Consider the following 14,343-nt stretch of genomic DNA (forward strand, 5'->3'; position numbering starts at 1 on the left):
GCTCCTCTTTGCCTCAGCTCACCCTCGGCTCCCTCGCTTGGGAGTTTCACACTCTGCAGAAGTGGGATTTGGCCCAGTGATAGGTTTCACTTCATCTCTCAGCAGATTTGTGGTCTAACACTCCAAGATGTGCAGCATAACACAGTGGCAATCTGTCACTCTCCTGGCTCTTGTCAGCTCCAACAGCTTGCTGAGAAAATACGGAGCCAAAATAGGCACCAGTCCGGCCTGAGGGACCCAGAATCATTGCCTGAGGAGAGCTCTGCCTGTCACAGCACAGACATTCCTGCTCCACTTGGCTCTGCCACCATCCCAGCAGGCTGGGACCAGCCCTGGGCTTTCCTGGCAGCTCTCACAGCTCCCCATCTTCCCAAATCTTCCCTGAGCGTTGTCCTCCCACTGCTGAGGCTGCACATTGTGTTCTCTCCCCTCTTGGAGGTTCCATCCCTGAGCCCTGGGTCTGCAATTAGGGCTCTTATCACTCGTGCACCCAGAATAGCTGCGGCTCCCTCTTGGACAGGCTCTGCATTCCCAGCACTGAAACCTCTAATCAGGCCAGAACATTGGCTTGGAACAGCTTGAAAAGGGAACTTGGTGACTCCAGTCTGGAATTCCTTGTTTGGTTAGGCTTGAAAAGATGAAATTCTGGGGATGTCTGGGCACAGGCTCTGAGCAGGGGCATTTGTAAGATTAGGCTGAGCCTGTTTCTTCAGGAGGAATTCTCAGAGACCACAGGGATCCGTGGGCATGGAAGGAGGTGGTGCCAGTGTCTCACCTCACCCTCGGAGTGCTTTCCAGAAATAACCAACACTCACAATCCTGGCATTGCTGCTAGAGGCAAATCTGCCTTCTACAGCTATAAAGAATGAACGAATAATTGGAGATATAAACCAGAAAAAGGAGTCAGATTCAATATAAACCAAAATGCTGATGGAACAGCACCAGCTGGCTCTGCTCTGCTGTGGGGTGGGAGAAGAGGATACAGAGCTTTTTCTCGGGGTACTCACTGAAATTCAACCCACAACAGCAGTAAGCAGGGTAAGAAGAAATGTGTTTTCTGGCTTTGCAGAGGTAATTTTGAGGGGTTGTAAGAAATGCACTGTCAAGTCTCAGTCCAGGACATCACAGCCCACTGAAGCCCATCCGATGCTCCATAAAAAGAATGACAACGAAAAGGCAAGTGAATTGTTGCTGTTGTGCGAGTTTTGCTGCTGCTCCCATGTCCAGGCTGTCTTTGTCGAAGGCGGCACCTGGGTTGTCCCGGCAGAAGCTGGGGCCGGGAGGCTCCAAACGTGGGTGCTGCAGCTCCAGTGTGCAGGCTGCGTTTGCCCTCTGCTGTTGGTTTATCAGACTGTTCCCTCCGGAAAACCCAAAACCTGGAGAACCTGAGTGGTCACAGCCCAGATTTCAAACACTTACACTTAAAAATTTGTGGTGCTTAAAATAAGTGATGCCCACAAAGGGGCAAAAGCTTCACCTGAGACTCTAGTATTCATTCATTTTATATTATCAAGTTTTTGCTTATAATCATAAAGACCAGAAACTTAAAAAAAAAATCCCCTAAATAGAGCCCAAAAATGAAGCCTCTTGCTCTCTTGAAAGGAGGCATTCAGGTGTGACTGAGAGCAGGATCAAACACTGGGTGAGCCCACAGGGGAAGGTGAGGAGATGCCCTGGAGTGTTGTTTGTTTTTTTGGTTTTTGGGGGTTTTTTTAAAGCAACTACTACAAATAGGACTGAATTACTGGATTTTAAAGCAACTACTACAAATAGGAAACTCAGCTCAGTCCTTTTTTCAAAGTGTTCTAATATCAGCAAGAATTTGGCTGAATAAGCTCTAACATAGCCCAGAGAGCTGATGGAACTCAGCACTCACTGAGATACAAAAGCAGCCCAGCCACAATCTTTCAGGAGCAGTTCTGTGTTTCAGCCACCAGCTCAGTGATTTATCTGGCTTGGGCATGAGGAGAAACTGTCAGTAATGAAGAGATGCTAAAATATCTTTCATCTTTTGATTCCACAGCTGTGGCCTTGGCTTGGAAGAGTCTCCAGGAAGCCAAAGCAGTGGCATGTGCAGTTCAGGGAGCACTTGCTGTCACACACCTTTATCTCTTTCTCTCAGCTGCCTGTGCATCACCTCTACAGCTGAATTCCATGGGAATATTGTCATTGAAAGCAATGTAAACCTTCCACTTGGTTTGTTTTTTTCCCAGTGAACACATCACCTCTTTATTTGCTAAATAACAAAGAGAGGATAAGGGGAAAAGCGAGGAATTTTACCCAATTTCACAGCACTCACAAAGGGAATTACAGGAACAGACAAAGCTTTGCCTTGCTTTTGAAGCCCTGAGCAGAACTACAGCTGGGACATCCTCTGGGTTCTCCCTGTCTTATCATCCTCTTAGTAGGGAGCATGATGGAGCTGTGAGCACAGCAGCTGCCATCATAACTGACATTCCTTGGAGAAATGCAGAATATCATCCAAATCCACGGGGTGTAGCTTGCACAGCAAAGCCTGGCAGCAGCATCCCACTGCTGAAGTTGCTCTTGGCTGGGGTCACCTCCAGCTTAAGCTGTTTTTAAAAGCATCAGTAAAAATCTGAGGCACACACACATGAAAAAGTGTAAATAAAGGAGAGAGGTGATTTCACCTCTTATCTTCCCAGTCAATTGCATTCTTTCCAACTGAAGGAAATAGCACAAGGAACATGCTCAGACAAGCCAGTATTTACACAGTTACTAGGAGCTGCAAAACTAATCAGAGAAGCAGCGGATGCCAGCAAAAAGCGTCTCCAGAAAAAAACCCAAAACATATGTCTCCCTTCAAAAGAAAAATCTGCTTTTTCACAGCTACAAAGGATTGAAAACAAATTTTGTCATCAAACGTGGAGCTGTGCCAAATCACAGGCAGCCAGAAGAAAGCTTTGGCACGAAAAGAGCTTTGGTGAGTTCTGAGTTACTGGGAAACTGCTGAGATGGGACTGCTTTGGTGCTGGAGGGAAGGGAAGGTGACAGGAGATAGTGAAAAACCCTCTTTATTGAGACAAGTGTGTATTTTCATCAGCTTTCTGTGTGTTCCCAGCAAAATATCACAATGCACAGGAAGTCACACCTTGCTGGGGAGAGCTCAGGCAAAAGCTGCAGCATCACCACCCACCAGCTACAGCACAGAGAAGCTCCCTGTGCTTCTCCTCTGAGGGTTCCTTCCCTAGAGATAAACTGATGTAAATGCAACATTTTGTTTGCTAACTTTGGCAGCAAACACATAATGTGTCTAAAATAGTTTCTAAAAGATGAAGTGGGAGAAGGGAAAAGCAGGAAATTTAACCCAATTCCAGAACATTCTTACAAATTAATGACAAGAACAGACTTCACTTGTTATTTTTGCATGTTAAATATTTGTTTCTGAGGTGGTGTATTGGCTGGGAGCAGTTTCTGCTCCCAGAAAGCTGCCAGCCTTTAATATTTATTTAATATTTATGGGCCAGGTTTTTTTGGGGGGATAGTCCCCAGTCAAAGTTGCTCTTTGAATTTGATGGTTAAGGAATATTTTTGACATTTTGACATTGAAATAGTTTTGATTTGCTGTAGATGGTGAGAGGAACAAAGATGAAGCAGCTTTGAGTGAGAGAAAGAGCAATGAGATTGTTCTAGCCCAAAGGTAAATAATAACCTGAGTGTACAGCACTTTGGGGGGTGAGCTGGTGAAGGCACACATAAAGGGATTTAAAATTTGGGATGCAGGACTTCAGAAAAATTTAGCACCTTACTTTTTATTATGGAAAAAAAGGATCAAAAGAGTCACCAAACAATTCCTCCCCCAGCTGTGACCAACGAGGCAGGGGAGGAAGGCAGGGCCTGGTGTCAGCTCTCTGCCCATGCTCATAATTTCTCATATCAAATCACAAGTTGCACTGCACTTCCCCTGCTTTATCTTCATTTGCCAGGCTGCTGGTGGCTGGCAAAGTGCTGATTCTGTGGAGAGGCTGAGGCCACATCAGAACATGAACAAGCTCAGCAGTCACTCATGTCAGTGTATTGACCAATTTAATCATTTTTAACCCTGCATTCTGACCCTTGTTTCTCTTCTTCCAAAGAGAGAGAAGCTCTGCTGTTCTGTCCCCTGCTCACTCACAGACCTGTTCGCCTGGGAGCCCTGCTGTGATCTCTGGTGCATCCAGAATGTCCCCTCTGTCCCCCAGGGCAGCCTCAGGACGCTGCAGCCCTGCCAGGAATTGGGCTGTGGGTGGCAAAGGCTCGGATGGGACATGGGTGCCTGCAAAGAGCCTGGACAGCCCAAGAAGGGGCAATTTCAGGGAGCTGGGAGATTCAAGAGCGTTCCCAGCACAGAAGGAAAAATCTCCCTGCTGCCTGCATGGCCCAGCTCTCTGCCCTGCAGGGAGCAGCTCCTTCTCTGTCCCACGTGGCAGCAGCACTCCCATGCCCACGGCTCTCCTGCTTCCCACATCCCACCTGACAGCAGCCAGCAAGGCCAGGGATCAGAGGCTGGAAGAGCTGTGGGGAAAATCACCCCAAAATAAGTTAGAGCAACTCAAGAAGAGGATCCAGGAGCAGAAGAGAAAGCAGCAAGCAGCACGCCGGGAGGAGGAGCGCCTGATTTTTGCTAAAGACCCCCTGCCAAAGAGAGCCCTGAAAAGAAAGGTTTGCAGAGTGGCCTCTGCTCCTCCTGCTCCAGCTCACAGAGGTCAGTGGTGGTCGGGAATCTCTGGAGAAAGGCTGGAACTGGGTATTCCCTAGCAGTGCTTTGGCACAGCTGAATAACTTAGCACAGATTCCACCCCTCCCTGTGGTACCTGGGGGACATCACCCATGTTCTTGTGAGAAATCCATTTATTTCTGCAGGTTCAAACCTCCCTGTGCTGCACATCCCACCCTGCTCACTGAGTCCACTGGATTTACTCCCCAGCACTCACAAATTCATAAATTTCCTCAAAATAGTAAAGAATTTGCTGCAAATCTTCCCTTTCCTCCCACATCCTTCCTTTTGCCACATATAAAACATGGAATAGGAGGCAGTACAGTAGTGAGGAGAGGCACCACAGGTATTTAAATCAGGAATTGTGTCGTTCAGAGGCATTACAGGGGATTTAACAGTTCATTCAGTGGAACTAGTGTGGATCTGAAAGCAAATATTATTAGACCTTCTTATCCTACTTTGCTGCTAAATTTGGGGCTGGAGAACCATCCGTCTACAGCTGTCACTTCAGTTTAGTGTGGTTGGAGATCTGGGATTGCTGGCAGCAAGGCAGGGGTCGGGACTGCCCGGGGGCAGCCCCAGCAGAGGGGGATTACTGAGGGAACACAGCACTACTGGAGCCGAGCTGGAAAGCTGCAGGGAATAAATCTCATTGCTGTAATAGCATTAGTGTTAATTCACGGGGCACTGGCATCCCTGGCACACCCTGCCAGCTTCCAGGGCCGTTTCCCTTGGATTCCCTCCCTGTGTTGTGGTGTTGTGGCGCTGCCCTCAGGTCTGTGGCAGCCAAGTGTCCCTTCCCAGCTGCATCAGGCAGTGCTTTCTGTCCCCAGTGCCTGATGTTCCCCCTCCTAAAGCCTGAAGCCAGAGCCACAGTCCAGGCTGAGCCCCCTTGGGACATTCCCAAGGGAAGGCTTGTTCAGTTTGTTTCTAACCCAGACCATTTTATGTAGCTGAACGAGGGAACTGCCAGACAAATTTCCACTTGTGGGACACACACAGACTGAGGCTGGGGATTCACAGCTCACAGACTCAGTTCAGCTGCATCTTGTTCACTTTGTCTGCCTGTCCCCTACGACTGACAGAAGTGTGTCACAGCTGCTTTGCCAAGTGTTCCCTCTGCAGACACCTGCAGCCCAGCCTGGGAGCCCAGTGCTGCTCTCCACACATGCAGGAGCTCAGCTGTTGCATCCCAGCATCTGCACAGCTCCTCGTAGCCCAATGGCTCTCAAACACTTGTTTTTCTGGGTCTTAGTGCTCTGAACCCAGCTCTGTTCCCTCCTTGCCTGATGAAGAGCAGAGAATACCAGGCAGAGAAGGATTTACCATCCCTGGACAAGGAAGGGATTAGAAAAAAGCCCCAAAGATCCCAGGTTAGCAATGAGGTATCATAATTGGGAACTTCCCCAAGTATTCAGCGTTTGCTGTGCATGGCAAGATTGGCCTGGATCTCCAGAGGCACCAAGGGGAGGTGTCCCACTGCACCCACAGGATGCAGCAGTCAGGGCAGGGCTGTTTCTTGTGTTGTGTGGATGGACAGGGTCATGGATGGAGCCTCAGGAATGGATCCAGGCCGTTGCTTCCTTTGCTGGGACATCTATACAACAAAAATTAATAAAGGAGTCCTGCATGTTTGGTGACCAGTTTCAATTAAAAGACTCCTGGTTTTGCATTCCAAGGAAATGGGGCTGGGAGTGAAGTGTTGGGTTCAGCGCATTTGATTTTAGCTACACTAATTCTTTTCTGTGTTTTATTTTCACCTCCCGATTAAAGACCAAAGAGAGAGAAGCTCAGCGTGGAGAATTCAAACAGAACACCAGAGGCAGCTTTCATCCAAGTCCTGTGTTCTGGAGAGAGCAGTGGCAGGGAAAGGTAAGGCTGAAAACCATGAGAAATTATGAGGACCAATGAACAGAACTGCCTGCAGCAGCTGAATTCCAGACTTGCCAGGATTAAAATTCATCAGAAATGAAAAATAAGTCGTACATCCTCAGTGGGAAGAGCTGTCTGTCACCTGTTCAGTCCTGTTTCCCTAATGAATTAAGGGTGCTACCAAAGGCAGGGATTTCCTGGCCTGCCAAGCAGGGACTGAATCCAGGCAGTGAAAAGTCAGGTGCATTATCCAAGTCTCAGTTGCTGGTTCTCACTTTTATTTGACAGGTATTTCTAAGGGCAGGTTGGAGCTCCTGGTGTTATTTTACCCATTGAATTCTATAGCCTTGCATAGAAGTGGTTGCATTCAAATGTTGTGGGGAAGAAGTGGAAGTGCTGTGGGTTGTACTTTACACCAGCCAAGTTCCCAAGTCACTTGTGTGAAGCAGAAATAAAAAAAATCCAAACTCTCTAATCCAGATAGAATTATCAGGACAGTGTGCTGTAGTCCCTAAGTATGATTTAAAATGCATGAAATATGTAATAATTCCCTTCTCCCTCCTTTTTTTTTTTTTTTTTGTTTTAATGGATTGTTTGAAAAATGGCTTGCTCTTCCTCTGAGAGTGGGTCATAATAAGACCATGCCACGTGAAGCATTCATCATTGTAACTGCCAGTGTCATGGTGTCTTTATTGGCTATTAGTTTCTGTCACTGAAAGAGCCAAGGCAGGGCTACAAAGAGATGAATGAGGGGCAGGGGTCAGAGCCAGAGTACTCAGGAATTTGATGAATTATAAATTTGCTGTAGTTAACAAAAAATTAAGTCACCACAGCTATAAAATATTCATCTGTTCCTAGGTAGGGAAAAAACCCAGGAGAATATTTAAATCAAAAGAGTTTCTTCTATCAACTGTTCTCATCAGGAATGCAGGCTGCTCATGAACTTTAGCATCACAGTTGCTGTAGTTAATGAACACAATACAGATAAAAAGAAGATTTAATTGAAATAAACAACATGGTGAGGCAAAGATTGTTAGATCCACAAAAGAATTTGTCTGGTGAATTCAGAGGAGCTAAGACAGCGTATAAAATAAATGCATTTTTAGTACTGCTAAACACAAAACAAAGTGAAACACCAAGGTGTTTGGTTAAGGACATGGATGGATCCCAGCCCTCCTGAGCCCTGCAGATTCTGGCAATTCCCTCCGTGTTCCTGCTGTGAACACCATGCACAGAACTGGTGAGAATTCCTTCCAAAGGAAGTCCACGGGATTGTAGGAAGTGACTTCAGCCCCGCAGGCAGTGCAGCTCTTCCTTGTCAGAAAACCATCACTCTCCCTGTGACACGACTCACAGGAGCCTGCAGAGCATCCCAGAGGCTGCTGCAAGTGAAGAATGAAAGCTGTGGGCTGTGACCCCTTCAGTGGCACGGAGGAGAAGAGGCTGCCTTCCACTGGTCCCAAAGCACGGGGGGATCTCAGGGCAGTCCCACTGGCCTGGGAGTCTTTGCAGAGTCCTTTGTGTCACCATTGACTGAGCACTGAACCACTGAGCTCAGGCTGATTTCAGAGTAAAATCTTTCCTATTAAAAAAAAACCTTGAGTATTTCAACTGGGGGAGATTTTGGGGGGTAGAATTTCCATGCAAAACCCAACGAAGAACCTGTTCAGCCACCTTGTGCTGGAGAAGTGTTCGCAATAAATACATGATTGTGCCAGTATTGGCATGCTGTGAATGCAACCTGAAATTATGAAGTAAAACAGTGATAAATGTTGTCTATTATGTGACACCACCTATTAAGCAAGAGTAATTTGTTTGTGTTGCATTCTGCACAGTTTATTTCTGCATTAGACATTGTCCCTCGTCCTGTATCCTCCATTGATTCTTCCACACCACATCCTGCTGATTCTCACCAGTTTAAAAATGGATTAGTTTCCTCTGGTGAGTTTGAAGTAATCACAAGGAAAATATTAATTTTGTTATCCCCTTCCCTTCAGTTCTCAAATGTGCTGGTACCCAGGAAGTCCTGACCTTTCCTCAGTGTTCTTGAGGCCTCTGCGAGTCGGTGATACCTGAGTAAAACTTGTAAGACTGTGTGAACATACTAGAAGTGTTAAATTATATAATTGCTGATGGTAAAGCCTTAGGAAAGCACTGAACCTTCACATTTTACACTCCTGAACTCATCTGATTCATGACCCTGGCAGCCTCCAAAGTCTGAGTGCTTGAAAAACTTTTTTGTTATCAAAGTAACACTATTTTTTAAATTTTAAACCTGCTCTGACTGAAATGTTTTAGATCTCCCCACACCTTGAGTGTGATTCCTGGAAATCACCATTAAATAGATTTGAATAAGAGAGTTAAAATAGTCTTTCAAAGAACATGTGGGGCTTTAATAATTAAATACAAACTCTCTGTTTCAGGTGTGAATCTCCCCGGTGTTTCTGCATGGAGAGAAGGTCAGAAGTTGGCTAGAAGGCTGCTGGGTCCACCCCCTCCACTTCCACATTTGAGGAGCAGAACTGGAGAGCAGAGCACAGCAAAGACCTTTGGTACAGCTGTCCCTCTACAGCACTGGCTGTTTTTGGTACACTCCAAAAGAGAAAAAAAAAAAAAGGCTTATTAAACCTAATTTAAACAAAAGCTTTCCAGGCCCTTCTGAGCACCTTTCTTTAATGGCTCTTGCAGTAACAATTGGCTACTGCAACTTCAAATTCCACCTTTACAGGTTTATCTTCTCCCTTGAGTGTCACAGACAATGCAAACAGTCCTCAGAGTGGCCATAGGAAGCAGGCTGGGAGATGCACACTATAGATACAGGAATTGTTACTCTGTGAAATAATCCCATCTCTGCTGTTTCCAAATCTTTCCCACAGAACTTTTGGAAGGAGGTCGAGGATTTGGGGCAATGCCAGTGATGGAAAGCAGCTCCAGAGTGAAGGACAGTGAACCTGTGGGGAGGAGCCCTGGAGCCCAAAGCGCTGGGGCTGCTGCCAGCAAGGCTGAAAGGGGCAGCAGTGCAGCCACAGAGGGCACAAACCAAGCACTCAGGAACCTTCTCTTGCAAAGGCAGTCCTGTGAGGAACACACACATGTCAGGGCTTCCAGAGAGGCTGTGAAACACCAACCCCAGGGGATCCATTCGCCTTGCCCTGGACTTTCATTAATGAAAGTTGGAGCCAAGCCCAGCACCTCAGGAAGCTGCAGCAGAGGGAAAAGTGCATTTCCTCAGAGAGAGAAAGGGCCTGAGAAAGAAAACCTTAAACAACCTTCAAAGAGGAGGGCAAACCTTAAAAAACCTCACCCCTACAGCCCTGAAAGTGTTCGGGAATTTATGTATCGAAAAAAGGCAGAAAGAAAGAGAAAACTCCTCAAAGAGAAAAAGTCTGTGGCACAGGCTGCAGAGATGAAGAAGAAGAGGTTGCAAGAATTGTACAGGAAACAAAAAGAAGCTATTGGGAAGAAACCATGTCCTGATGAGACGAACAAACCCCTTGGGAAAACGGGTTCTGCCAAAGGAAATCCTCAGAGTGAATTGGAGCAAGTAAGTCCTAAGGAGTGGCAGATTGAAACCCCTCCAATCTCGATCAGTGCAGCACATGTAGGACATGAAACACTTCACACAAATGCTTTGAGAGAGACAAAAAGTTTTATCTAGAAAAGCAGAGCAATTAGCTTATAATTATGGCATAAATTGCTGGGCTCATTGGTAGGGCTGGAACCCTCGACTTCAGGCCAAAAACCTGGAAATCTCCTCTGCCCGAGCTAAAGGAACAGGTTTGCTGTGTTACATGAGCAAGTTATGGGGTGGAATAAAAGCCAAACATTACCCTCCTGTTGCCAGCTGTTGAGTGCTTACACTGCTGGGCTCTTCTCTTTCAGGAGCAAACCAGTGGGGGAGTGCTGGAAAGGAGTTTCATGGCCTGGGTGGATGAAACATCCTCTCCTCTATCACCTGAAGATCACAGAGGCAGGTACTCAGACATAAAAGGCATCCTAGAAAGCCATTTTCTCAGCTCACACTGCAGGCATCTCTCTTGGTTTTTTTAACAGGAATCAACTCCTGGAAACAGCTCAATCACCTGAAAAAGGAGAAGCATCAGTTCCTCCAGCACCACTGGAACCTGAGCGCTGGTTTCTCAGTCCTCTGAAATGTGAAGACTTGAGGGACTGCTCTCCCCCAGCTCTGCTTTCAGCTCCTCTGAGCTTTTCTGTTCCTCAGAAAGATGCAAAACCTTCCTCCAAGGACTCATCTTTTGGACTTTCTCCACAGAGAAGCAAACAGGGTCAACTGAGAGCCATTCACAGTCTGTCCAGGGAGCTTGCAGAAAAGATCGAGGTGGCAAGGAAGAGGCTGAGTGCAGCCAGCTGGGCTAAAGCCTCTGCTGACAAACCATCAACAGAGACAGCTCTGGACCTGCACAGTGATCCTCCTTCTGCCCCAGAACCTGAGACTTCCAGGGGCAGGCAAGAGAGGACAATGACTGCCCAGATGCCTCTGGACACCACAGATCCTGAAGGGCTTCGTGTGACATTCCACAGGGAATGCCGTGGGCTGGGCAGGACTGGCAGCCCTGAGGGAGCAGCAGCCCCGGGCACACAGAGGGAAATGCCAACTCCTCTGCCTGGTGGGAATGCTGAGAGGGAGGGATTGCCCTGGATCTCTCACAGTGCAGGACAGAGTCACCTCAGCTCGGCAGGAGGCCTGAGCAACACCTTGCAAGGTAAATCCTTTCCACGTGACACAACAGGGATGCTCAGATGCCACTGCCCAGGTCTTTCAAAGCTACAAGCAGGGGTTAAGCTTCATCTCCCCTTGGCTATTTATTGGAAATGTTGTGCCTTGGGAAATCCCTGAGCAGTGGCTCTCCTAGGTTTACTTTCCTCCCCTCTCCTTGCACCTGTAAAATTACATCTCATCATTTTATCTGTGGCTTTGCCACCAATTTTGGACACGTCACTTTCTGGTGCCTAGGCTTTCCCAGAAGTAAACGAATTATAAACCTAAGCCCATGTAGTTAAAAACCTGTGGATAAGAAGAGCTGTATTGAAGTGAAGTGTTCACACGTAAGCAGGCAGTGAATAGATGCCAAAGCTTGGGCTATTTCATTTCTATGAAGAGCATATTTATTAAATGTCTTCATTTGTCTTTTTAAAAGGTTTCCCAGTGAATAAGGGCTCCAAGGTGGACATCAGTCTGTGGCATGAAAAGCCAACAAGCAGCCCAGCCTCTCCAGCTCACAGATTCCTCACTAGAAGGTAAACAAAGCTGGATATTTTATTCTCTGCTTAATGTGCCTTGCATGTGTCTAAAATAAGGAGCACCAATTCAGCATGGGGCCAGACTCGGGGCAGTGGTTCTCCTAGACTTCACTTCCCTCTCATTGCTTCTGTGAAATGACATTTCATAATTTTATCTGTGGCTTCACCACTGATTTTGGACGCATCGCTTCCCCTTCTGCTGCCTAGGCTCTCCCAGAAGTAAGAAAGGAAATATAAACCCGACCCTATGTAGTTGAAAATCTGGGGATAACAAAGCTGGATGTATTATCCTCTGCTGAATGTGCCACACAGACTTAAAATAAATAGCGGGGATGGCGAGTTCCTGGGGCTGGTGGATCCCCGGGTCCGGTGGGTTCCTGGAAGCGGTGGATCCCCGGGCTTGCTGGATCTCCTGGGAGCAGTGGATCCCTGAGTCTGGTCCGTGAATCCCGGGTGGGTCCAGTCGGTGTGTCCTGGCTCCGGTCGGTGGATCCCGGGTGGCTCCGGTCGGTGGATCCCGGGTGGCTCCGGTGGATCCCGGATGGCTCTGGTCAGTGGATCCCGGGTGGCTCCGGTCGGTGGATCCCGGTCGCTCCGGTGGATCCCGGGTGGCTCCGGTCGGTGGATCCCGGTGGCTCGGGTGGATCCCGGGTGGCTCCGGTCGGTGGATCCCGGTGGCTCCGGTGGATCCCGGATGGCTCCGGTCGGTGGATCCCGGTGGTTCGGGTGGATCCCGGATGTCTCCAGTCGGTGGATCCCGGGTGGGTCCGGTCGGTGGATCCCGGGTGGCTCCGGTCGGTGGATCCCGGTGGCTCCGGTGGATCCCGGTGGGTTCCCGCCGCGCTGCCATGACGCCCTGTCGCCACCGGAGGGCGCCGCAGCCGCGGGCGCGGAGCGGGACGGAGCGAACCCCTGGGTAAAGCTGCCCCGGCCTCCTTCGGGCGGGGATTAATTAAAAATTAATTTCTAGTGATTGTTTTCACTCGCTTTGCGACAAAAGTGGGTGAAAGATTCCCAGCAGTGCAGCTCTGTAGGTGGTGTGCGTGCGGAGCAGCACCTGCTCACACACAGCACCTTTCCTTGGACAGCACACGTGTAATTATTGTGGAAAATTGGTTTGGTAGCCGGAAGAGTAGAAAAAAGGATTACATTCATGTAGGTTGTTGTCAGCCTATGTTAATTAAATATTTAATGTAGACAGCAATTGAGAGAAACCCCTTTGAATTTGACCTGTCTTAGAGAGCAAACTGCCCCATTGGGTCCTCTCTGGTGACAGGGGAGACCATGAAGGGACAATCATTAACTGCAGGTCAGAGCGTGTCCCCACCCGGCCACTGAGAGGGACAAAGCCAGAGTTCCCACAGAGGCCACACGATGCTGCAGGGAAGAGAATAAATCCCCTGAGCCCTGGAAGATTAAATATGGCCTGGACACGCATTACCAAAGAAAGGACATATGTGCAGCAAACTGGCCACCCTGTCCCCAGTGTCCCACTCAGAGACAAGGACAAGGAGCTGGTGCTGTGGGATCCTGCCCAGGCAGGAACGGCCTGGATCTGCTCCATGGGCACTCTGATGGTGCCTGGGAACAAGGTGGTTGAGCCTACCTACCTGCAGCTAAACTTCTCCAGTGGGAAAAAGAGTGGTTTTTCTGTTTTTATTGAAGGTGGGATATTAGGCCCAGCATTCTTTTCAAGAAGATTGTTTACAGCTTTTCCAGGAGGAAAATGGAAAGTGGAGAGAGAAGTCCAGACAGATGAGCGTACCAAAGTTATGAGGAGTAATTACTGGAATTACCAAGAGTTAAACCCCTGTTCTTTGTGCACAACCACCACGCTCACAAAGGTTGGGCTGATCTCTGCTCCAAGAGATTGGTTGCAAGGACTATGGAGCTGTTCTGTCACAGAAGAGAGCAAATGGATAAAGCATGAGCAGCAGGCACTCCGAGTGTGCAGTGGAGACAGTCAGAGCTGTGTCTGCACTGCACCTCGGGGAGCACAGCCCGGCAGCCGTGGGCTCCATCACTCTTGTCCTGACACCACCCAAACTCACAGGAATGGTGGTAGGTGCAGGAATGGGAATGCTCCCAATGGGAGCAGCCCCCCAGCTGTAAGGGACAAGCATCAAACCAAGGAGAAATAAGACAGATTGCAGTGATCTGCTGAACAATGCAATTACTGAGAAAGCAAAGCAGCCAGAGTCAAAAAGTCCTCAGAGCATCACCGAAAAAACCACCAATAAAACCTCTCAGACAATAAATCACAACCCTCTTGCATTGCTGCTTCAGAAGATGAGGAGAGCTACTTGCAGATAAAATATCACTGTATTTAGAGATTAGAAGTGGAAAGGGTGGCTGTATTGTGAGTAACTCCAGACTCATCTCCTGGTGGGCTGAGGGCTCCCTGCGATGCAGCAGCAGGGACAGTTGGGGGACAATCTAAAGGAAAGAGCACCCCATGCCTAACCCTTCCTTAGCAACTGGTGAAGTACATA

At 48.1% G+C, this 14,343-nt stretch overlaps 1 protein-coding gene across 4 annotated transcripts in view; it reads left to right on the plus strand.

The window, feature by feature from the left end:
* The first annotated feature begins 2,784 nt into the window (after positions 1 to 2,784).
* Positions 2,785 to 14,343, plus strand: part of CCDC187 (coiled-coil domain containing 187) — a 31,707-nt gene continuing 20,148 nt past the window's right edge. For all 4 annotated transcript variants that reach the window (XM_038156658.1, XM_038156661.1, XM_038156660.1 and 1 more), the window contains exons 1-9: positions 2,785 to 2,944; positions 3,592 to 3,661; positions 4,098 to 4,705; positions 6,491 to 6,589; positions 9,013 to 9,141; positions 9,466 to 10,133; positions 10,472 to 10,563; positions 10,643 to 11,313; positions 11,749 to 11,848. In XM_038156658.1, coding sequence (XP_038012586.1) covers positions 4,183 to 4,705; positions 6,491 to 6,589; positions 9,013 to 9,141; positions 9,466 to 10,133; positions 10,472 to 10,563; positions 10,643 to 11,313; positions 11,749 to 11,848 — 2,282 coding nt within the window. In that variant the 5' untranslated portion in view covers positions 2,785 to 2,944; positions 3,592 to 3,661; positions 4,098 to 4,182. The remainder of the gene's footprint in view (positions 2,945 to 3,591; positions 3,662 to 4,097; positions 4,706 to 6,490; positions 6,590 to 9,012; positions 9,142 to 9,465; positions 10,134 to 10,471; positions 10,564 to 10,642; positions 11,314 to 11,748; positions 11,849 to 14,343) is intronic.

Source organism: Motacilla alba, chromosome 17 (assembly GCF_015832195.1).
Source record: "Motacilla alba alba isolate MOTALB_02 chromosome 17, Motacilla_alba_V1.0_pri, whole genome shotgun sequence".
NCBI classification, from domain to species: domain Eukaryota; kingdom Metazoa; phylum Chordata; class Aves; order Passeriformes; family Motacillidae; genus Motacilla; species Motacilla alba.